Raw genomic sequence first — 26,281 nt, 5'->3', positions numbered from 1 at the left:
AACAGAGCAACCTACAAACACCCCAGGAACTCATCCCTAGCCAGAACCACTAAGGTGGCACAGTAAAGCTGCAGCAACAGCAAACCAATCCAAGCTAAAAAGATATAAGTAAAAATCTTCTGTATTTGTTTTACAATCTTTTCATCAGATGGCTTCATGGTTTATATGAAACCACTCAGCATCATCCAAGCAAGAACCACTTGAATGTTACTGTGGGGGAAGCTCTAATTAGACATAGATGGTATGCAGATTAAAAAGACTTCCTTTAAAAATAAATAAATGAAAGGCCATCATTTAGAAAAACAAAGCCAACTGCAGAGTTTGCTCGCCACAAGATCAACCAAGATAAATGTTCCATGTTAGCATGACTCCAATGCAAAGCTTCCAATAAGCAGACAGATCCAGGTTTGGAAAAATAACACAATGAGATGGCAAGACTGAATGTGCATAAAAATAAGCAGACAAAAAAAAAAAATCATGCACGAGTAAACGAGCACATGGCAAATATCAGCACTGCTCCTTCCAGCACTCAGCTAACATAACATGCCTTAGCCACAGGCCACAGAATAAACACAGCAAAACCAGACTGTTAGGTGGAAACAAATGTTCAAAGAGGGACAGGAAACTTTCCCAAGGCACTTAAGAAAAATTCTGTGAATACATATACAATATAGTGAACTGCTAGAATTAAAAGCAAGGAAATCTGCAGTAGCTGTTACAGCTACAAAGAAGATTTCAGATTATATTAATTCAGTTTTAGTGTTTCCATGTAATTTTTTTAATTGAAGTGTTAATGAGAACAGTTTAAAGACATCAATATTGATAATAACTGGTTATTTAAGCAGAAGACACCCATGCAATTTTTTCTAACAGTGTCCTCAAAACTACTTCAATTTTTTTGCACATAAAGTATGTAGCAAACTGAAGATGCAAAGCCAGAGACAGCACAAAACCTAAGATCTATCAGGTCAAACAGCCCATCCTACTGAATTTCCCTATGTAAAACATTAAGAACTCAGTATTTAAAAAGAAAAGGTTCTACCCAAAAATGCTGTGACCTCTTCATCTCTTGTGCTACAGAGTGCAAAAAGCAAAAGCAGAATTTGGGTCAAGTTTCCAATGGAATGGATGGCCACTGCTGAAATATTTAAGAGAAGACTACATCCAAGTAGCACCTCACAAGTACTTTTAACGAGGTTCATTTTTAACGCATTAAAAATTCAGCAGCCACATTTGAATCAATATTAAATAATGGATCTGAATATCTTGACAAAGCCTCAAAATTCTTTGCAATTAGCATGGTTTCATAAATCTTTTTGACAGGAAAAGAAAATTGTAACTACTGAAGTGGGTAACTTACATAACCTACATAACCTCCTACTTGTTTTACTGCTCCAGAGTTTATTGATAGGAGAAGGCAGCCTAATCAAAACCACTGACAGGCAGTATCTGCAGGGAAGATGTCCACAGGCATTTTCAGAAAAAAGGAGACACAACTGTCTGAGGAGACTGTTAAAGGGCCTCCAGAGGGGAAACAAGAACCACTACACATTATCAGAAGTGCTGAAAAATTAAAAAGTGTGCTCAAAATACAAGGCATTAATTTAAGTGTGAATGCACTGCTTGGGGATGTCAAGGCAAGGAGATGCACAACTGGGAATAAGCAGGAAGCAAAACAGCTAGACAGTATGGAACACAGGAATTCAGTTGTTTCACTTTTTAATGCTGACCATGCTTTTTGCTCCTGGAAACATGTACACACAACTATTTGTGTAGTGTAATTGAGACTGGAACAACAAAAATATAATGGTTGTGCTCTTCAAAACTGCTCACAACACTAAGCCACATATTTTATATTAATTTCAACAAAATACTCCTTTAAAAAACAAAAACATGAGATATATCCCATGAATCTATCACTTGCATGCATGCATGTACATGTGCACACAATGTGAGTTAGGGATAGCTTATTCCCTGTGAACCTATCTTTAAAAGAAGACAAATCCCTGACACAGCTATAAAAGAACATATCAAGTAAACGTGGACTAAAACAACCCAGAAGCCACTGCCAACAGTCTTCATGAAACAAACTTGTTCTTCCTACTCTATGACAGATCTGACAGGGAACAGTAAGTTGAAATTAAAAATACAGATAACTACCTTCCCATTAGTCACTGCCATAGTTCAAACGCAAATTTTTGGCAACAGAGCTACCATAATTAAAATCTTAAACCAAACATTCTGCAGATCACAAGATTTTACATCTACTCCCCCTAAAATGTGTTTATAAGAGAAGTAACTGAGAAGAGCCTCAAGATACTACTATTTTACCCCATGTCCAGCTGGAACTATTTTTATATTGCTTCAGAGATCATCTTCAACAGTATGTTCAACCACAGACTCGATAATAGTATTTTCTTTTTTCCTTTTAGTAACTCTAAGAAGCACAATTTCACAATCCAGAATTTCAAACAGGATTGCTGAGACCCAAACAATGAACTGGTGGAAGGTTATGTACTGAGAGAGGAAGTAGAGTAGTGAAACAGGAAAGTTATCAATGGGTTGATGATGCTTACAATAAAATCCCTCTTCCCAAATGTAAAATGTCATTCAAGTACACAATTAAAATGATGTTTAATGTAGAAAAGCTGAGAGAGAAACTAATGGAAACACTTACATCCCACTAAATTCACTTGCAAAAATAATTCGAATAACTCTATACATGCAAGACACTGCAGTACTTCAGAAGATGCAGTATTTACCTCTCACAGAGTTTCCAGTTCAACAATATAATGTTTTTTCATGCAAGCAATTCTGCTCAAAAGCCAGATGACAGAGTACAACCCATTCACAAAACATTTCATTTTGATGGCTAGAGACAGCAGTCATGGTTTAGCACTCAGAAGATTGTTTATGTAGACAGACATACAATAGTTTCTTTGCCATTTTCATTCAGTTCTCCCCACCTGAAAAGATGTTCCATTAATAAGTAACAGTTACACAGAAGTTTCTTCTGTATCATGTCATACAGAATCAGGCTACACCCACCACTCCTAACACTTGTCTGTGTGCCCTTGAGTCAAACTCTTCCTCTTCAATAGATTCTGGAGCAGGCAAAACTGGGGGGGAAGAAAAAACTTTCACCAAATATAGATGTCCCATCAACTGGCAAGAAGTTACTTTGAAGGCACGTGATGATAGGAAGGACAGAATTTAACAGCTAGCAATAAGCACTTGGAAAACAACTGAATCACAGCTAAGTTACAGAAAACCAACTAGTGCTAGGGGTAAAAATTAAAAAAAAAAAAAACGAAACTCAAAGCAGACTGTAAATCTGTAAGACTTCAAGGGAAAGTATGGTTTAAGCATGATACACAGTTTAGAGTGTTGATAACGCTTTTTCAGAAGAGATGCAAAAACTGGTTCTACTTTCTCTGAAATAACCCAACTCAGAAGCCCTTATTATACTCTTGAGTGACAGCAGTTCTTCCATTCATTTAGCACTGGTTCTTTGGCTTTATCACTTTTCAGAACAGAACCTGGAGTGGCTTAAATTAAGCCAAAATCACGAGTTTTCAAGTTTTCATGTGATGTGCTCGTGGAGATGTCAATAACATCTAACTTCTAGAACCAATTCATAAATGCTTCTAAAAACTGACATCTCCAGAGATTAAACATTGTGTTTGTTTTAGTAGCAACTTGATGCTACACAACTCCAGCATCTATGTTCATTCAATTAATGTCTTTCTAACAAAATATTCCACCTTTATACATAACAAGTGGGTGGACTGTTTAACTGCATTTTAAAAATACATTTAAGAATAAAACTATGGATGTTGGTGCTGTACACTTAAGAGAACACTCCAGGAGATTAAAATTCTGCTGTGACACTGGGGCATACATATCATTTTACCGTGACGTGTCAGAGATTACCCGCTTCTGTTCTTTCATTTATTTTTCAGAAGAATGAAGCTTTCTAACCTTGTGGGCTGTTTTTAGTAACTGACACGTAAAAGAACATCTGCAGCAAACATGTTCATATTTGAGTATAGCACAGGTGAGATTTAGAGACAATCTTCTGAGGGCAGCAAAGGTTTCTGGTGTTCTTTTTGAAACACAAATATTGCTAACATCTCATGTCAGCTGACAAATACATGGTCATATTTTACAGGGGAAAAAATACTACATTTAAAAATAAAAAATACAACTGGAATGTGAACAAAATATAGACAAGGCACACTTGGATCAGGACCAAGAATTTAGTTTTGATGAAATTACAGAAATACTTTTAGTTGTCTCCTGTGAAACCTACTTGTGTTGTAATAATCCTTACATTGAATCATTAATCCCATATCAGATGATCCTTTATGTTAAAGAGCAGTAGTGCAGAAACAGAACCCAACATACTCCTGGCACTGCAAGAACTAATGCTGCTGAAAGAACTTGAAAACCAGGACACTTTGGCAAAACTGTCATTCAAAATGACAGATTTATGTAGACAGCATTCGTTCTACACATTTGCTACTTCTGACATTGCTGAATTAGGAAAAAAATCCCACAATGCAACTTAACTAGGCTAACTGGACTAGACTAGGTTTTTGTTGCCCATTTTAACATTTGTGTTCTTTTGCTGACCCTTATCACTTATTAAACAGCTGGATGCTGTCTTAAAATATAGGAAACCTATTTCCCTACTAACAAAGACAGATTTCAGAAGCATAAACTCAAAATAAACGAGAAACCTTTTCTTTTTTAACTACATAGAAAACGCCAAGAAAAAGTGTATGGCAGATTGATTTATGCAGAGGTTGTGGTAAAGACCAAAGGTAATTTCAGATATGCTTTAAGAATTACATTAATTTTTTGCTCCTTTAATAGGACTAGATTATGTGACAATCACCTGCATGCCATGACAGGACAAGTAACAACAATAAAGGTACAGAAAACAGGTTCTAACTACAGGGGAAGCAAAACTCAAAAGAATTTACTGTATTTGACTCCAAGGGTAATTCTATCTTGTATTTTAAAACACAGCAAAACAGCATATTATTATATTACTACAAAGGCAAATATATAACACTTGAAATTATTCAAAAGTGGTAGTAAGGAGAACGATTCACAAAACTACACGCTTTGCACCTGGGATGAAGAATCCTGAGTATCAGCACAGGGTGAAAACCAACTGGATCAGAAACCAACATCCCCAAGAGAAAAAATATATGGGTTAGAGTGGATGCCAAGGGCAAATCCTCACTGCTCACGGCAAACCACACATGGAAATGTGTTCATTAGAACAAAAGCAGCAGCAGGTCAGTGAGGCTGCACATGGAATCCCCCATCACATTCTGGTTGCCAAGAGAAGAGATCAGAACACACAAGAGAGGGTCCAGCAAAGAGCTGCTCAGATGGGCATGGCCTACACAACATGCTCTGTAAGAAGCTGAAGGAGCCAGGTTTGCTCTGTTGAACAAAGAGGAGGTCCAGGGTAGATCTAACAGCAGCCTACTACCACTTGAAGGAATTAAAGAGTAGAGAGCTAATAATCTTCTTGCAGTAGCTACAGAGACTACAAAAAGGACCAATGGTCACAAATCATAGCCTGGAAGTTTTAAAATGTGCAGGGGAATGAAGCACTCTTACTCAGAATAGTTATGAAATGTCTTTGAAACTCCAGAGGTTTTAACTCATCCACAGACACCACTGACCTGATGTAGTGTTGCTAGCAGTCACACTCTCAATGGGAATCCAGAACACAGGACAAAGAGATCCCTTCACAGTTTGTATGGTTCCACTCAGCCACTTCCCACTCTGCCACCATGGTTTTAACACTGCTTTCTTAAAAGATCAATGTTTTTCTTGTCTTCCTGCATTTGCTGGCCATCACAAGCCACTGCAAGTGCAGTAAAGAATAGATCCTGCTCAGAACAAAATTCTTGTTTTTTATTAAGTCTTAAAGACTAAGTTAGTAACTTGGCTTTAATTCAGCACAAACTATTATTTTTGCCACATTGTACAATAAGAGAAACGTAGAAATAAAAATAATCACTTAAAATTTTATTTCAGAAGTAGTATATATTTATGAAATATCTTGATTAACAGTCCCTCTGGATGACCACTAGAGAACCATCACTATTTTTACTCAGACACACAATAGGAGCAGGCAAGTTCCTTTAGAAATAGAGATTATACACAAATTTTAATTTGCCTCAGATAATTTTGTTTAAAGAATATACTTCAGAATTAAATTCCTGAAATCACATACTGTTTCAGGACTCATGACAAACTGCTTTCAATAAAACATTTCACACGCAAAAGAGAATTTTAGGGCTGCCTCAGAAGGCAAAATGGCCACGTAATTTTGTGGGAGGCCACAATGAAGCCTGGAAAAAACAACTTTAAAAAAAAAAAAACAAAAAACTGGTGTAATGCATTGGCTAATAAGCCCAAGAGCAAGGATACAGAAGATTATTGCATACTTGTTTTTCTAGACCTAACATGATACAGGACACCTCTTCCGTGACAAAAAGGCACAACTTTTCTGTAACCTCATCAAATCAGTAACAAAAAAGAATTCTCATTTCATTTCTACCCCCATGAATTGGAAAACACTATGAAGGGGAAAGGAGCATCATCATAAACATGTGGGGACCTTTAATAAAGATGTGGTGACTCTGTACCTTCAATAAATCTAACATTTGTTTTGTTAGTAAGTAGAAAACACTTAAATCCCAGAACAGTAAGCAAAATAGTTTAAGTTCACTGACTTGAAAAAACATTCTTTTATGCTACACAGACCTAAAATAAATACTTAAAAGAAACTAAGAATATGCCACTATATCTTGGTTTTTTCATTTTCCTTCAGATAGAAGTGCTAGAATAAACATTTGTACTAGTTTACACTGCTGTGTTTTTATGAGGTTAATAACTGAACTGCCAATCAAAACCTGTATAAACACAGCAGTTAAATACCTTCTGCTTTAGAGGCACTTTTATTTACAAGGGAGCTAGCCAAGATTTCTAAAGGACTGCACGGTCTGGTTTGCTTTGATCTCTTAAGCACAAGTTTCTTTATACCTCTTGTTTTGCTATTTATTACACTCTTTGTGTGATCAGGTATGGAAAGAGCACCTGCATAGAACAAAAAAAAAAAAAATCAGGAAAAGTGTGACTCAAGAGGAATAATTATGCAACACACAGTTCAGTAAAGTAACTTGTGAAGAGCACTTTGACAAGAGCACTTTTGCTGTGATGCTAGATAAAGAAGTATGCATACAATGGGCTCAGAATAAAAACAGGGGATCAGCACTTAAACCCATACAACCTGGTACCTACAGCAACACATTAATCACCACTCAGCTTTGATACACACAGACAAAAGTATCTTCATATATATATATATATGCATGTATATACAACTGTATCTAAAACTGAGGTGAATTATTTTACATATAATTACTTTTAACAAACTTTTTTTAGGATATTGATCTGTGCATATATGTCCATAAAAATGTATGTACACAAAAAATGCAACTAAAAGAGATATGCATATATGCATCTAGAAAGTTTCCAAGAATTCTGTTCAACCACTGTCTATAACACTGTTATCTTTAATCTCTTACCACAAACTTAGCATTGTAAATTTCAGCTCCAATAATCCACACTTTCTCTCTGGCAGTATTTTGTGAGGAGTAGCTGCTTTTTACTTAGCACAGTTAATGAATAAGGGATATATATAATATGCACAGATCAAAATAGAATAATTACCACCATTCATACTAATTAAAACTTTTATCACTACAGGAGAAATGAAATTACCTACTCATGTGGCTAGTTTACACTAATTTTTGTTTTATAGAATGAATTTCATTCACTTGTTAGAAACAAACATTAACATTATGCCCCTAGTTTATTTAAAACAAATGAATGAACTGGAGTTACCTTGGGCCAGCATATATAGTTGAAGGATGTTTCACTTTGGGTAAACTCATTCAGCTAATTTTACCACATTCATCTTTCTATTTTCTGGGGCTGACTTAAGACAGGATGTTATGAAGATACTCCCAGAGATACACGTTTGCACTGATTTAAAGCAATGATTTAACTGTGTTTTGGGCCCCAGAAATGTGACTGGGATTTATGTAGGTTATTGCTTTTCTGACTCTGTATAGACAAGGTAAGATCTTGAACTAAAAATGGTTCTGTAGATTTTAGGTACTTTATCAAAAAGAGAAAGACACACACTGTGTTCCAAAAACCAGCAGAAATCATACAGGCAAGAGTTTCTTCAGCCTTGAGAAGAAAAATCCCTATTTTCTGCTACAGAGGATTTTAGAATTTTAGTTTAGCCCTGCAAAACAAACAGAGTAATTAAGGAAATAACACAGAGGGAAACAGATTTGTTTAGGAGCTTGTTTTCAGTTTGTTTCTGTTTCTGCACAAAACTTTCATAAATTTTACCTTCAACTTACAAGTTAATAGTACCTTTTCATCATTATTCTTGCTATAAAGGCACTTAGGGAGCCTGTTCAAAATAATGTTTAAACAAGCATATTGTTATTGAACTATTAATCAGCAAAAGCCGTAACGGTTATCTGAGTCAGCCTGAACTTTTGCATGTTTTCTTGAGACACTTCTAAGATTAAGTCTTCTAAATCTGTCAAAGTCAATAAAAAAGGAGAGATGGAGTATTAAAAACAAAAAGTTGAACAAAATAAATGTGGTCTATTTTTGGCACACAGAAAGGCAAGGGGGTTTTTCTTCTTAACAAAAACAACCCCCTCACAAGGCAATGTACTGCAACAAATCCTTAATAACTACTTTGAAAGCATTCACCAGAACAACTGAGGTGCCACAGAAGGAACAAGCAGCAAAAAGTGAAACACAAGGAGCCAGAGGAAAAGCACCAGAGGCACTGAAATGGCTCAGTCACCTCACAAAACCTCGCCGTCAGTGACACAGTATTTCAACTGGAAAGCTGCAACAGGCCAAGGCTGCCAGAGAAAATCCACTAGGGAATCACTAATGGGATCCAAGCTCAGCAATCCCAAGCCCTGCTCAGCACACAGGCCAGAGCTCAGTGAGGCCAGTCCTGTGAATGGAGCTCATCCCTGCTGGAGCCAGCACGAGAGGCTCAGCCTTCCTGGAGCCACAGCCCCGGTCACCATCCCTAACATGGAGCTGGACCTCAGCTGGCACATGGGAATTCTGCCACTGGTATGTCTCCATGTTGGCACTGAGCATTTAAGGGCTGGAGTCACTGTGAGCATCCCCTCAGGCACTGACCTAAGAGCTATCCCCTTTTACCACTCTGATGGGCCACTACAACCTGACCACACTAGTACCACTCATGTTTCTTTTGGTTTACCCCAAAACAGGACTGGCCACTCCTCTGTGAGCAACACTGACCCATCCCAGAAGTCCTGCAGAGCTTAGTATGATCCACTGAAAATGTCTAATAAGCTTGCTGTTAAGGCTGACAAAACATCTTTGATGTCAGACAGACTTTTCAGGTGCTAAGTTAGAAATATTGGAAGTGTTAGCCTGCCAGGAGTGGGATCTGTAACAGGAATCATGTACATATGATGTAGTCTGTTTTTGAAACTACAACTCAAAAGGAGCTTAGAGAAAAGGAAGATAATACCAGAATCATTTAATTTAGGGATAATGTTATGAAAAGAGAGGTTTGCATGAGAACATTCACTTTTACTGTTTCCCTCTAAATTTCACAGCGTTAAATGTGATTCTTTATGGTCTTAAAAACCTTAACATTAAAGAAAAAGCATATAATTTAGAAGAAAAAATAGACGAACTTAAGTGCTTTTAGAAGTTAATTTGATTTCACTCTGTGACCTTCAAGTGTGCAAGCAACCACTTAGTGAGCAACCACTGCTGAACACTCAACTTGCAATAAAAACAAGGAAAGCAGAGGGCAGTCATGCAGGGCATCTTCATAACCTGTTAACATCTACATAGTTTTCATTTTGTAATTAAAAAGGTAAGTTTCCCCTTTCCAGAGTTTGAAGTCATTGACATCTATTGACAAGCTATAAATTAAAATAAAGACAATGTAGATGGCAAGAAAAGTTTTCTTTCTTTACAAAGAGATCTAAACCAACATTGAAAACATGGCAGCATTCAGACTCAAGTTCCAGGCAGCGTGAGTATTAACTCCACAGAAAATGTGTTGACAATAAAATATTTTCCAGCATATGCATTATCCCTTCACTACACTATAAATACACAGGAGCTTCCCTCCTCCCAAAATGCAAATATATACATACATACACCAGTTTTGAAATGTAAAAATCATCAGGTTGCACAGTACCATCTCAGCCTTGCTTAAAACCCTGGTTTTTAATTAAAGAGTTGAAGCTTTTCCTTCTTGAAACCTCCTCCACCAAAGGTGAGAAGCAGAGGGAATTCTCCCCCTTCCCACTCTTTCGTTTAATCCCAGCCTATACCTAAGGCCATCGGTCACTCTTCCCAAGGACTCTGCAACATCTGTATTCCATATCAAAAAAATTCATTTTCAGATAAACCAGGATGATCCTTTTTTATTACCATAAAGAGTGAAACTTATTCTAAGTCAAATGACAAACTGCCTCAAAGGCAATTCCTGATCATGCCTATCCTTTGGGATGGAAGGAGGGGAAAATTTAAAAAGAAAGTCTGAAATAACAAGGATTTGATAAGAAGAGTCTCATCAAATATCTGATGACAAGTGTCTGGTTCACTAACAAGCAGTAAAGAGGCATATTGTACTACAGACCAAAAAGATATTTGACATACACATATATACACATATATGTGAAAGTACCATTATTATTACTGGAACTCCTTTGGACAGAAAAGAACTCCTCTATGATAACTGAAATTAATTTTGAAATGAAATTTCTTAACTGCACATGTAAGTTATTTTCATTTTCAGGGCTGCATTAACTATCATAATACACATATAGCTTCATATCAAGACATCCTAATTTTTTATGTGACACTTGAAACTACAATCACCTACAACAAAAATCTACTTCAGATGATTTGCAATCTGTAGCAACACTAAGACAAAAAAGAAATGACCATGAAAGAAACGAACTATGAAGCACACACTATACTCCAGCTTCTTCAAAAGTGCATGGAATAAGCAAATCTACATTGCAAACTGACTGCAGAAGAAAAAAGAAGTGGTCATTTAATCAAAAAAATCAGTGGCCTACAGAACTCCTTGCTGTCCCAAGCCCCATTCAATCAATTCACATTAAACCAAGCACAGTACTCAGGTCTTCAATGGGCCCCTCAGGGTGGTGTCTCCAAGAGAGCTGCAGAGGAACTTTTTATAAGAGTCTGTAGGGATAGGACAAGAGAGAATGGCTTTACGCTGACAGAGGGCAGGATTAGATCAGATATCAGGAATAAATTCTTCACTGTGAAGCACTGGAACAGGTTGCCCAGAGAATTTATGGATGTCCTGTCTCTCAGAGTGTTCAAGGCCAGGTTGGATAGGGCTTGGAGCAATCTGGTCTAGTGGAAGGTGTCCCTTTCCATGGCAGGGGCATTGGAACAAGCCGTTCTTTCAGCTCTCTTCCAACTGATGTCAGTCTGTGACACCAGAGCAGGCAGAGGGAGGATGTGCCTGGAAGCTGGGACCCCTCCCTGTGTCACTGCCTGGGTGGAGGGCAGATCCCAGGGCACACAGCTCAAGTGCTGAACAGCAGCAGGGCTGGGGGACAGCTCACAGCTGGTCCCACCTTAGCCAGGCAAGCCAGGATGCAGGAGGCACAGCCATGTAAGTGTCTGAGGGCACCAACACAAACACCTGTGCTGTGAAGGGCTCAGAAAATGGGGGTATTTTCTCTAAAGCACACCATGATGTGTCTGTGCAGAACACACTTTCTGTAACCAAATATCAACAGGCACAACACAACGGCTTCTATCCAATCTTCCACAGTTCTTTGAATTTATCTGGCTAGAATTTCACTCCAAGTCTTGTAGACTTTAAATTATCATAGCATTTAAGAAAATTGTATTGCCAAATCAAGTATATAAAAGTGCTAACTGGGCCATTTTACAAATGTAAATTCTCTGAAATTCAGAACATCATTTAGCCAAATACACACCCATACACCTATATACAGACACCATCACACACACTTGCAGCACCATTAGAAGTTTTGATACAGTCTTTCTCAGAAAGAGAAAAGCCAAAGAGTTCTAACTTTATTTTCCCTAGAAGAAAATGCTCAATATGGATAGTTACATGGACCACTGTAAAGAGCCTTCACATAACTCCTCTCTCTTCTACTTGCAAGACTGCACACAGCTGTTATTTTTTCACATATTAATTTTCCAAATCATCATCCTTTTCATCTATGCTAAAATTAAAAAGATGCACCAATACTTCATGTTCCAGCAAAGCTTCTTTCTGAAAGTCTACAAAAACCACCCCAATTCTATCACTATTATAGGAACTCTTTTTGAGAAACCAGTCAGAAAGTCAATCCTCTTCTATAAAGATGCCCAGAACAGCCCAGTAATAACCTAACTCCCTGCTGACACAAAAATGACAGATTTAACCACCTAATCTGAAGCCTAGATTAGGAAACCTAGGCAGGGTGCTAATGGGAGAGTTGGTCTTTGGACAGATGTCCCTTAATGTAAACAGAATATCCTCAAGGTAACAGAACAAGCATTCTAAAGCCAGGTGACTTTCACAAAAGCTCCTACAGATTCAAGGTGTGAAAATGCCAGTGCTTTGGAAGTGGGGAAAAAATTACTTGGTTTTAATAGATGAATTTTGTTTGAGCAAAACCCTCCTTGAGTTTAAAGCTCCAGAAGAGAAGCACCCAAGCACAGCTGCACCCAGGGATGAGGCTGCAGGGAGCTGTGCAGTAAGGGTGACACCTCGTGGTGCCAAACCACAGAAACACAGACCCCTCTCTTCCCAAACACAGCCCACCTCATACCCACCTGTGGGGCTCTCCTGCAGGGACAGGAACTACAAATCAAATCTCTGCCTGTTTTCATACCTCCTCTATCTCACAGACCTGCCTTAAATGTGTCTTCCTAATCCCTGTGTCACAGTTCTGACAAGCACACATGGAAAACAGCACAAGTGATTTCATGCAATGTTTAATGCACAACCCTTAATCAAATGATGAAGAAAATAAAGTCAGCCCAGCTTTAACATTTTTTGGTTAAAATTAATATAGAGAAATTACTGTAAACAAAAGTTTCAGAGAAGCAAGTCAACAGGTCCAGTTACATAAAAATTAACATTGTCATTAAAAAATTTAATTTAGCTACATAAAAGATCCTTTGTTCTGGTATCTCCCATATCCAACAGAAGCTCAAATGCATTATTTTCTGCAGCTTCACAAACAGAAATCTCAGATTCCATAGATCATCACACTGCATGCATTTGAGAAGTCACTTTGCCTTCCCACTGCAGTAGTTAGTGCCAAGTTTTTTTCCCAAAGATACAAGTTTAAGAAAGCAGGGTGTCTATCTCTTTCAGTAAGTGCTCAATATAAAAATTAAAGGAAAAAAGCAACTTTAAATGCTGTTATATAACAAAAGTAGGAAGACAAGAAGTGAAAAACACTTTTTACTGCTCTGCTTGAGCTACAAGAGGGTTACAGGACTGAATTTAGAAATGATTTGGATATGTGACAAAACAAGAATAATTTCATGCAGTAGAGCAGTTAACATCTCAAATTGTTTCTGGAAAGAGTTATTTGCTATGGGAAATCTCCCTTCAGTTTCCCACCTATATTTCTTCCTCATGTTCATACATGTACAGTAACAAAGTTTTTCAAGTGACACCTGAACTCAACTATTTCATACAGCTAAAATGGGATCTATGTAGCATCTAAAAGATGACAGAGCAGTATCATCCCAAGACATCTAGTTTTTCAAAATATGCATGAAAAATTTATTAGTTACACAGATCAACAGTAAGGAACCATGATAAAAGGGGTGGAATTTCTGAAGGTAAATTAGAACAACTGCCTTCTTTCAGAAACTGCATGCCTTGCCTGTGATGTGAAAATCCATCAGGAATTTCTGAAATGGTTACCATAATATCCATACCATGACCACTCTATGGCCCCACAGGCTTACCCAGGAATACTTTTTAATGAGTTTATTCTACATCCAGGGTTATTTTCACATCCCTCCTAGAGCAGAAACCTCAGTTACAGAGAGCTGGCATGGATATGCTTCGTTTGCTGAAAAAGCTCAAGGAAGAGGCCAAAGAAAACATAGGGGTCCTTGTGCAGTAACTGGAGGGTGCAAAGAAACTGGAATGCTCAGGACTGGGGAGTTTTAAGAGTTAGAGGAGAACTATTTTTACATAAAGTGAAATAGTAAGGGATTTGAAGCAGGACTACAGAATCCAAGGCCAGTATCCCTTGGAAGAGAAATGGCTCTGCAAGCTGCAATTTTTATAGTTTGGAGGAAAGAGATATGACAGTGTTCTAGAGTAGGAAGACTAAAGAGGAAAATCAAGTAAGTAGGGGTGAAATTAACTCCAGGCCTGCCCTAGAAGGAAGTGAACACGTGTGTTCTGCAACAACCACTGTACCTCTTCTCTCTGACCCCCTTTCTCTTTGCTCTTAAGAGCAAGAGGTCTGTTTTGTGACCATGAGAGCCCCTGGCTTTGGGAAGAGCCACTAGCAGCAAAACCTCCCAGCAACATTCCACTCCTGAGAAATTGCACCTGAGTACAAATTAACTCTGTGTTTAACAATAGATATTTTTGGCCCTACCACTTACCTCTTGGAAGCACGATTTAAGCACAGCTAGACGTTCCTCTAACATCCTGATTCAAATATATCCATAAAGCAAGCAACATTTTCAAATTGCTGTTGGCTAAGGTCATGTTTTGCAAACTTGTATCTGATACAAAGTGAAACTTACCTATTTTTTTTGGAATTTTCATCTTTCTCTCTTTTAACTCCAAAAATTCTTGTAATCAGGGCACTAAAAAGAAGTGTAGATGAGTTTCGTACCTAGAGGAAAAAGTAAGAACTGTGTTTGAAAAATCCCTTTGAAATGTATGATTTTTTTTTTAAATACAGCCATTAATGTACAGTCAAAAAAAAATAACAACTGAGTGAAAAGCAAGCTACAGGTCAGCACATGGAAACTATTAATTCAGAGCATCCTTCCAATGAAGATGATCCTACTGGAAAGGTCAGGCTCTTTGGAGATGCCTATCTTTATTACAGGGAATGTATCCAGATTTTTAGTGGTTCAAAGCATTCACCCTTATGCAGAGAAGATCATGAAGTGTTCTACCCGAACATGCCATATGGGATCTTTAATTCAAGAGCAAAGTAACAGTGAGAATGAATGCAAATGCACTTCTTACTAGCTAAGTGCACTGACTCAAAATTTAACAGCTAGAGAGACTTTAATCTATAACGTAATCTTTGTCCCTACTTTTTGTGGAGATCAGCACTTCACATTAAGAAAAATTAAACAAAACCAAAAAAACAAGACCAAAATGATGAATTTTTTGCAAGTCTACATTATTTTTTACTGTACCTTAAAATATTACATTCCCGAAATTGTGATACTGCCATTTATAAACATGACCAAAGCTTCACTGAACAGGACCACTCTATATCCTGGTAAACTGGAGAAGCAAAATGAAGAATTAACTTACTGCCCAGACAGGTGACATAAACCCTAGAATTGATGCTTTTATTCCATCTGCAACATAAGGCATGATGTTTTCACCTAAACGTGTATCCCTATACAGTGCCCGGAGGATATTTAAAGCATGAACCTGTGGTGGGAGAAGAAATATATGAAAAGTATAAATTCATAAGTAAATATCTTAAATTTCATTTACATAATTACAGTGAAGATTTAAATTTTTACATAAATTTCATTTATGTAAAAACAGTGAATATGCAAAGCAAAAACCATCTATACTCACATTTACAGCACTTTATTTCCATATTAAATACAAGCAATACTGCTGCTTAAAAATACATTAAAATAGTGCTGCAGTAAACACAGTTAATAGCAGTTATAGTTTAAAAATATATTCCTCTAATAATTACAGTCCAGGCAATGCAAGTGAAGGCCAACATTCTTTTATCCTTAGCTTATCATGGCTGTAAAAATAACTTTTGAAGTTCAGAATCATCTTTTCCAACATTCTTCACACACTGTGGATACTGTGAGAAAAAATAAACTACAGCTCACAGGAGGGCAATATTAAGCTAAAACTGACAACCAGGCTTGCTCTACCATGTGGAGCATTTTCTGACATTTCTCTACCCTCTGTAAGGGAAGGTGGTAACACATGTAGCTTCAGACTTTGACAAAGCTACATAAATTTATACCAGCAGAAAATCTGGCAGAGCCATTAGGACATCCTTCTGTGTATTGGGAAAAAATTATGGCTTGCACTTACAAACAGACAGAAAGCAAATTATAACATTTTGAAGATAAAGGTCTTGCCTTTAAAATATTTTTTTTATGTATGTATTAAGTTTTAGAAGTTACTAAGTATGACTAAAATCAGTTTTCATGTAGTGTTTTACTATGATTCATGCATAAATAACTCATTTATTTACTTTAAATGTAAGCAAAGCTTGCTTGTTCAGCTACAAACTTGTAAAAAGGAAGTTACTTATCTATCTGTTTAAAAATGTACTCGAGGCAGTAAATTGCTCATATATGACTTCATTGGCTGTACTAGAAAAAAACTATGGAATTATGCCCAATCCACTTTTTAGTATGTTTTACAGTAACTTTGTAACCTTTACACATGCAAAGCTTCTAAAATCTAGCTATAGAGAGTAACAACAGAATATCCTCATTAAAAACACACACTCTTAACTGCTTCAAATGGTGTAAACACACTTTTGACATTTGCCTTTTGATGAGAGGCTGAACTTTACCTGTGGAATTACACTTAAAGATTCATTCAAAGGTGCAGCCAGAGATATCAATTCTTTCATTGCCATTTTCAGCAAATTTGTTTTGCCCTTCTTTGGTTCTGATGCCAACAAAGCCTATAGAAAGGAGAAAAAAAAATTAAAAATCAGGTGCTTCTAGGCATTTTTTTTTTACTACCAGTTCTTCTCTCATTCCTGTATTTACCATATCACAGCCTAGCTTCTGACCATACAGAATGACTAAGAAAAATTTACAAAAAATGAAGCTTCAGTTTCAACTCAGCTTTGTTCAAAGCTTGTCAGTATACAAATCATAGCATTTTGGACAGCAAAAGTATCTGCGGTACTACACATACTTACATTTCCTAGTATGGATTTTTTTTAAGGTTAATAACATCTATATGAGATGACAAGGGCTGGCCAAATAATAAATTCTGGTTTGCAACACAGGATAAAACAAGCAGCACATTTTTGAAAAAAGGGAAGAGATACATCCCTCTCCAAACAGCATTTCAGTGGATTGGACAGCCAGCTGAGATGAAAATACTCTAGAACTAGTTCTCTAAACTTCAGGACTGAATTTAGAACAGCCTCTCTCTTTATCTAGTTGCTCTTGTTGAATTTTTCCAAGTCAGGACAAATTGATAATCATAAATCATTTATTACCAATAAAAGATTATTATCTATTTGAGCTCTGGGGCCTAGAGTCTGTTCAGCATCAGTAAGAACCAAATGAATTTCAGAGCTTAGGCAGAAACCCAGGAGTAGTTTCTGTCAGTGTATCAGTATCTTTAATGATAGGAGAAACAGAGAGGGCAGGTGGGGAAAAAAAAGGTGTTCATGAAGTATGAAAGAGAGGAGAATGACCTGAAGACTAAAATTTCATAATGTTAAAGCTGAAAACCATATTTTCCCACCCACTAAATGGAACTGCACCTTTACAGTAATAGCATTCCTATTTAAAAGAGGTCATGGAATGGTTATAATCTAAAAAATTACATATTCTCATTAAAATATATGTATTTAAGTTCACAAGAACACAGCATAGGATGAAAATAGCAAAGAGACCACACTGCAGTAATAAAATATCCTTCTTTTACTGCTGTTAGGATACACATTACAGCTCATATTTTTATTATCTAAATGCCACAAGGCATTGAAGGTTCAACTCATTTTACTGAATCTACAGACACATTCAAAACTATTTCCAAAGAACACTACCATCTCTCTTTACTATAAAATTACAGTATGAAAACAGTTTATTTCAGACTAATCCCAATGTTAATTTTAAACTTTCCTGCTAATTGACTAAACTCTGTACTCTTCCAGAGCTGTCAAAAAAGAAGCCTCTGACCTATTTATCCAAATGCAGATTACACATGCAGAGGGATATCACTGGGTCCACCTAGTCCTTACAGCAACCTAAATTTTTACATAAAAGACTGATTGAAACATGCTGCTTTTTTCCCATATTGTCAAGGTTAAAATTAGATAATATCCACTAGATTCAAACTGTGTGGTGTGAATGGGGAAACCAGAAAACATGAAATCATCACATTTTTTCTGCAGACAACTTACTCTTAGAAGTGAGAAAGATATTTAAGTGCTGAAACTGAACAGGAAAAATGTCTCTAAAGCCAGTGCCCTACTTCTGATCTCTGCTGCCTTGCACACACATCTAGCAAAGCCAGGAGCAGGCTGTGACTGACATTAGAGGTCAGACAGAAGCTGGCTGCCTCAACTTTCTCAGGGCAAACTCAGAGTGGAAAACAAGCAAGATGAATTATTCTGGCAGGGAGAGCTTGCTCCCAGCAGTCCCTCAGATCCTTGGAACGTGCTTGAGACTGTACTTCTGAGAGTGGAGAAAGTTACAAACCATACTGTTACTCTTGGACTCCTGTCTTAGAAAACTGGTTGAAAATCAAGATCATGGAGGTTAATTTAGGGGAAAGCAAATATGGCTGCTTTAAGGAACAAAGGAATGAAAATAGGTGAAGTGTAATCTGCAGAAGCAACTCTGCAGTGACTGATCCCTCAAGCATGCAGATGAGGTGCTGCATAATGTGGGGCACTCAGCAAGAGGTGACACTTCAAGCAGAGACAAAACTCCATCCTGCCAGCAGTTCTGAACTTGGCAGAAGTCAAAAGGGCTGGGATTGATGGAGCTGAAGGTAACACAGGGAGTGGGAAGAATGTGGGAGCATGGCCCCATGTTCTCAGACAGAAATCTTCAGCAATGTACTCCTTCATTGCACTTGAGACTCCAGTCAACACCAGGCAGTGTGACACTATTGTGCTTTATTGCTGGTGAGTGGCCTTCCCAAGTTCTTTCCAGTCTTTAACAGGCCACCATTTTGCAATTCTGGGAAGGTCTGTTCATATTCTGCTACTTCACACTGAAGCAGCACATAGTTAAAGCCTTATTTAATCTGTGAATTAATTTGTGAATTTGCCAGAATTATTACAGTTGTAACACAAAGCTTACACAGTCTTTAGAATGCCATTGAAATCTACCACAAGCCAAAAATCTCAACAGTCAATAGAACTGAGATGTCAAACATGGCTTAATTACAAACAGCTTCTTGGTTGCACAAAGGCAATAAAAATGTGTATTAAAAAACCCAAATAATTATTTGATCAAAAGGGGTTGAAGTGGGAAAAATAAATATGCAATTTCCTTTTTTTAAAATGCCATTTCTGGAGAATATATTTAAATCAGAGGCAGTGACACAAGTTGGTACCTGTATGTAGAATGGGATTCCTGCACTCCGTCGGGTTGCACACAGTGTGGAAGAAGGATCACAAGATTTAATTTCTTCTAACACACAGCTTAGCCAGTGCTCTGGCATCTTGTGCAGACTCTCACTGTTACATCTGCATCAAACAGATACATAAGAAACATCAAACAAGTGAATAAACAAGGACAAAGTCAAAGAAAGCATTGAGCAACCTGAATAAGTATTTCTAACTGTATGTTAACATCTCCAGGCACGTGTACAGATTTTTATTATGAAATCAGTTTAAATTTAACAAAAGTGTATATTTTTTTCCAGTGTTGGTACAAATACTATTAACCCTACTTATAAAGTGCCACTAGCAAAATACATTTAACTGTACTGAAAACAAGATTCTGTGTTTTACTGCAACCAGTCCCTTCTGCCAAAAATTATTACCATGTTCTGGAGAAAAAAGGCAAGGACATATGCACATCAGCCACTGTGTAGGAAGTGACACTTCACAAATTTATATCTCTGCTGCCACACAGTAGCTGATGTACGCCCCTTTATACTATTATTGATGTTTATAAACATACAAACTGAATCTGAAGCCCCTCAAAGTAAGTACACATTATGTAAATAACCATGCAAAGCTCGGAGCAATGGAAGGAATTAAAAACAAGACATTGTGCTCTTTTCAATACTAAGTCAGTCAAACTTTTTGTAAAGCCCCTCAACTGCTCTCCTATCATCAAATACTCCTCCTCTGCAGTTCTAAAACTCAGCATTGCCTGAAAGCAAACAACTTCCAAGGAAAAACTCAAGTCTACTTTAATTACTGGTGCTGTTCAAGTTCAATAAAATGTACCACATTCAGTGTGCAACACCAGCCCATTAATCTCATGTCAATGTTCCAAAAGGCTCATTCATTGTTACAAAAATTTCTATTAACAGGACATTGTTATTAAAACCTGTCACACTGGTTTGATAGGTGATTCAGAGTAGAAGAAATAATTCATCACTGTGGGCAATACAGCTGCAACTATCTCAACCATGCAGGACTTGCCTTACCTAAAAATATAAACTATAATTAAATTCATGATGAGGTAGTGAGACCTACAGTAAGACTACAATCAAGTTTTCTACCTGGGTGACTGAAATAAAGAATTTAAAAGCAAAGGTGAAAGGCAGCAGGTACTGATGTGAAAACCAAAATCTAATGGAAGGTCTACATCTATTCCCTTCTTCATCCTCCTCTTAAAGCAAGAATTTACATTGTCTAAAAACCTGATCATGAACAATAAATGAGGCTTTAATCTGTAGCAAAACACACATTTCCTTCTTTTACAAAAAACCACAGAACAGTAGTAATGCAGAAACCTGAGGTCACAGGAAGTGCCAGACAGGTCAGCAGAAGACACAGGACACTTCTTACTCTTCAATAATTCCTGCAGGATTTCCACCACATTTCCTACACTGCTGCCAGGCATTCTCCACATTTTTTAAGGGCAGCACCTCTTCAAAAGGGCAGTCAGAATGCAAAGCACCAGTCCAGAGCTCAACAAGAACTGGGCATCACAAGCAATTCCTCATCTCACACCATGGCATAAAGAAAGGAACTTCCTGCCCCAAGCCCATGACAGAGGCAATCAGACTAACCTGGAAACTCACAGTGAGTTCTCTTTTCTTTTAACTACTCTCTTTTGCTGATAAGTGTTTGCCCTGGCTTACTCTCAGGATGCTTTCCTTTGCTCACTTTTGGGTACACAATGAGGATACAACTCTAGGATTGAGACCACACAAAATTTCTTGCAAATCTCCTCCACGAGTCTCAGCAATTAAGACACTACTTTGCAGTTCTCTTCATCCACATCAGCACATTCTGCAAAATCTGCTCCTTCTGATCATGGAGACACCTGGTCTTACCTCCCTAGCTAAGCAGAATTTAAATGTCTCCATTCAATCACTCAGAGAACAGTGCTCATCTCTTCAGTGTGTTATCTTAGCATTAACATGAACACCCATGAGAAATACCTACATCTGCTGGGGTGCAGAGAAGCACAAAGTAAAGCATTAAGGAAATATTTACAATTTGCTGTGTAGCACACTGAATATTTTATTCTTAAGTAAACTGAGGGATCCTTCTCTTCTCACTATTAGTAGAAAGAGGAGAAGCATACTCAAGTCAAATAAACTTCAGACTCCCTTCAAGTCAAACTGCTTTGATCTTACCACAAGTAATTCTACCTTGTTCAGTCACCCACCAATGCACTTTTATTTATTAGAAGGTGAAAGAGTTACTGCTGTAGAGTTAGAAACATTAGAGACTATTGACTTGGCAATGGAGAGGACTACTCCCTTCCACTTGGCAGCTCTGTCTCCTTGTGGTCTGGCAAGAAGAATATTGTCATAAGAAGCAGGTGGCCCTAAATTTTAAGAATAACGAAGCTTTACAATAAAAAAAAAATTAAGGCCTCAAGATGAAATGTCATTTTCCAGAATGAAATAGTGATTATTTCTACCAGATCAAACAAATATTGTTGATAATGAAAATGCAACCCAGTAAGTTGATACACAAATTACTTAAGATGCAGTACATTAAGTGTAATCCACAATTTTCTCTCTGTTCATCTGTCAGTTTAAACGATTTCATCCATGCCCCAAACCCCTTCTGTGTTCAGTATCAATGAGTACAAAAGCCTGACAATCCTAAGTTAAAGCTAAACTCCTCTCCATAAGTCATATATCTGTATTTACTCCTATCTGAAATAAATGGTGTGTTAACAATGGGTCAATCTTGAATTTGGCCCTCCTGGATGCAAATGCCTTGTGGCATAAACATCTCAGGACCACAAGCATTATTCTACATGTGTATATCCAGAATTCAGTGATTCCAATCCCTGTAAGCAGAAAAAAGTGGGTTTCTATCACCATTTTTTTTCTCTCTCAACAGGCCTGCAGTATTATTCTTTTTCACGTAAGTAATGTGATTCCCATTTTTTATAGACACAATATTGCCCCTGGTACTTCAGAGACTAGCATCTAACCTCAAAAACACACTACTATTCCAGTTACAAGTCTGCTTTTAAGAACAACTCCTCTGAAACTACCAAGTCCTTCCACTTGCATCCTCCTTTTCATAGCATCTACTCTACAGGAAACAAAATTCTCCAGATTATAGAGGTGCACTGAGAAGGGTTTGAGGGTTCTCTTTGGGCAAAGCAGAGCAGAGAGAACCTTGGGTGCCTTCAAAATTTCAGACAGTATCATTACCCCATATCTCTCTCACAGCAAGCAGGGAAAGATATGGGAGGGAAAACATGAACAGTGTTTAAAATTAATACATCTTCAACCTGAGCACTGCCTTAACATTGTATTTCATGCTTCCTTATGTCATGTATTTCCTAACACTACAAACATCTCAATATATAAGAGCAGTGTTTTTCCCCTGGTTTCTTTCTCTCCCTTCAACACACTTTCCTTCACACCTGCGATTATACTTTTGCTAAAAGGTTATTTACAATATTGGTAAGTTTCACTAGAAAGTCCATTAGCAATATTTCCATTTTACAAGTCCTCCTGGCAGATCATAGCAGGCTGGGAAAGCAAAGAGCAACAGTCACTTCTGAGCAAGAAAATGAGACAGAAGCAGAGTTTGCTGCTAAGGCTTAGTGTTCCCCAAAAGAAATATTACAGAAGACCAGACACTGACTAGGTACAGATAAGTAATTTTCACTGATACTGACAGATTAAACATTTTTAAAAGAAAAGCATGATTTTCATCATGCAGTAAATTACAGCTTTCCACAAAACTGTTATGAACCTAACTTATTGCATCCCCTAAAATAGTGCTCACCACTATTTAGGTTCCAATCAAATATTTGAAAGTTTTCAAAATAAATTATTCTTAAGTAAACACATTGCACTGTATGACATTACTCTTCCCAAACCTTACACTTGCATTCTGCAACTTCAGTGAAGCAAAGCACTACCACCATAACTATGCAACACCATTTCAGATTTCCAGAAATCTACCTGATCTCTCAGCAAAGAGATCACTGAATAAAAGAAATGTAAAGCAGGCAAAATGTCATTTGGGACAGAGAAATTGCTTGAGTAATAAGGACTACAGGAGATTCAAGTTTTCAAGTTTAAAACAGATTTCTGATTTTCCTGAATCACCATGGTATCAGACCAAATGAGCATTTTTAATTTCTCCAGACCTTTGACAGGAAATACCCTTTTTAAAAGCATATTGCTTATTTCATTGACATGAATGTTGCTTGTTATGTAACTGTATGGTTTTCTGAAGGTGCAGCTGCAGGCAACATTAAGCAGGCATGAAAAAGAGAGCAGGACACTCCCAGAAGGAGTATCAACAGGGAAACAGAAGAATGGTAACTTGCATATTAGAGCAGACTCAGCAATTTACATCCCAATTTCAAGACAGATCAATTTCATCAAGTTTCTAAGAAATCTCTGCAGAGGAAATATTTTTCTTTCACCACTAGCTCAAACAGGTCTGAATACCATCATTCTGTCTAGAAAACAAGTCTGTTCTTGGTTCTTATAAGGACTGGTGTTTAAGGGTTGTAAGCTAAAAGCAAGGTCAGATAAAGACACTGCAGCAAAAAGTCTTTAAAACAGTGTTTGGCTAGAAATAAGTGAAAGACTATGTTCAGCTGGAGTCATTCATAAATGCCTGGCACAGTCTTAGTGACAGGTTTTTCACTGTGCTTTACAGAAAAAACAAATTCAAGTGTCAGGGATCCTTCTGCACATCTAAAATTCAATCCTGCTCAGCAAGGTATCATGCAAAGCTGTACACTATGATAAGCTGCCCCGGACAAAAGCTTTCTGCTCTGGCATTTGTGGACACAGCAGTAAATGAATACAAACTCTGACACACGTGCTCCAGGACTGCCCATGAGCCCCTCAGCTGTGGAGAGAGGCAGGCCAGCTGAGATCCAGGGCAGAATGGAGCCCCCAGCTGCAGCAGGGGACATGGAAAGGCTCCATGACAATCAACAGACCTGCAAGGCAGCTGCAATCACTGAGACTTGATTCCTCCCTTTTGGAGGAGAGTCTCAAAATATTCCTCATGTCCCAGGAGACCAAATCAAAGAGTCATTTCCTGTTCTGGTATCAGTCTCCTTTCTCCTTTGTTTTAAATACAAATATAAGCCTTGAGACCTGTAGTTCCTGGAAAATATTGTCTTTCCTTGAAACTAATGTACATCCACAGAGCTGCTCTCCAGTTCTTATAAATCTTTTTTCCCAAAGGAACACTTGCTCTGCTTGAAGTATCTTAACTTAAAAAATGCTAGGCAATATGGATAACAAAAAAAATTGTAACAGACATCTGCTAATTCAAAAGAGGAAACTTCCTTAATTTTGGAGGGCTTTTGTTTTGGATGATACATACATATCACTTAATGTCTGAATAATTTTCAGGCAAGCAGAGTTCTCTTGGGCTTGGCTCTTCATTTTCCAACCTAACATAAGGCTGCTGTTAAGTGGATTGTGATCCATTAAATACAATGGCAGAAAGCAGAAGGGGCACCAAACACATCAACAACTTTTCCAAAATCTAGGCATATTTGCTCTACTCTATTTGCCTCAGCTTCTAAAAGAAATTTCAAAACTGAAAATCAAAGAAAAATAGTGAGTCGGCTATAAAGTGACTGCATGTTTTACATGTCTTTCATTATTCCCTGCTTTTTATTTTGCCTTTGCTACAAGAGAGGCCTGCATATTGACTGAGATCAGACCAGTGGGGCTGCACCTGCCTGGATTACTTTCTTTCTCCTCCCAGACAGAGTCGTGGTAGTAAAAGGTCTGTTTGTTGGTTGTTTTCTTTTTTTATAAACTGTATTACTGTGATGGCCAGACTCTCTCTTCACGCTGATGGGAGAAAACTTATATCACCTTAGAACTTCCTGAACCAAGTTTCCATGGTGCAGAAGAACACCCCAATGTTTAAATAAGGAAACGAAATTTTCCAGATTATATAGGTGCACTGAGAAGGGTTTGAGGCTTCTCTATCAGCAAAGCAGAAACAAAATAAGGAAACAAAGTAAGTGTATATAAAACATATGGACAGGCAAGAAGATAAGCAATAAGTTTTTTTTTTTCTTTTTGAGTAAACAACCAAGTGTAAAGCAAGGTTGTGTGAGCACTCAAACTCTTCAATCCAATTTGAAATCCCTCAGATTGCTAATACCTGAAAGAAAATAATGTACCTTGGAGACCGAGAGAGATCACCAAGAGAATCATGGCATGCAGTTTAACATCCCTCTGGCACACAGAGCCAACACCACCACGTGTCAAATGCCATTTCTGCAGCAGTGCTGCTACACAGATGCAGCAGCCTCACCCAGCATCCTGTAGCAGAGACCAAGCCTCAGCTCTGCTGGGAAAATCTTCTGAGGGGACACACCTGACCAGCCAGCCAGTCTGCACTAAAAGCACCAAAACTGTTTCCAGTACGAAACAAAGAAGAGACAGATCTGCACCTCAAACTGGCTGAGGTGGGGCAAAAGGGGAACATTGGTTACTTAGCCTACCATTGGTGTGAAAATATAGGTACTTCACATTGAAAATCTGACTGGTCTTTCATATTAAAAAAAACCCCAACAGCAAAAAAACGCAACA

At 37.7% G+C, this 26,281-nt stretch overlaps 1 protein-coding gene across 1 annotated transcript in view; it reads right to left on the bottom strand.

Moving 5' to 3' along the window:
- Positions 1-26,281, bottom strand: part of THADA (THADA armadillo repeat containing) — a 151,844-nt gene that overhangs the window by 101,744 nt on the left and 23,819 nt on the right. Inside the window, exons 23-26 of the mRNA XM_064708992.1 lie at positions 19,652-19,784; positions 16,914-17,027; positions 15,665-15,787; positions 14,914-15,005 (exon numbers count right to left, since the gene is read on the bottom strand). Coding sequence (XP_064565062.1) covers positions 14,914-15,005; positions 15,665-15,787; positions 16,914-17,027; positions 19,652-19,784 — 462 coding nt within the window. The remainder of the gene's footprint in view (positions 1-14,913; positions 15,006-15,664; positions 15,788-16,913; positions 17,028-19,651; positions 19,785-26,281) is intronic.

The sequence above is a fragment of the Zonotrichia leucophrys genome, chromosome 3 (genome assembly GCF_028769735.1).
Source record: "Zonotrichia leucophrys gambelii isolate GWCS_2022_RI chromosome 3, RI_Zleu_2.0, whole genome shotgun sequence".
Lineage (NCBI taxonomy): Eukaryota > Metazoa > Chordata > Aves > Passeriformes > Passerellidae > Zonotrichia > Zonotrichia leucophrys.
The sequence above is the reverse complement of the archived record's forward strand: the minus strand, read 5'-3'. Positions and strand labels throughout refer to the sequence as shown.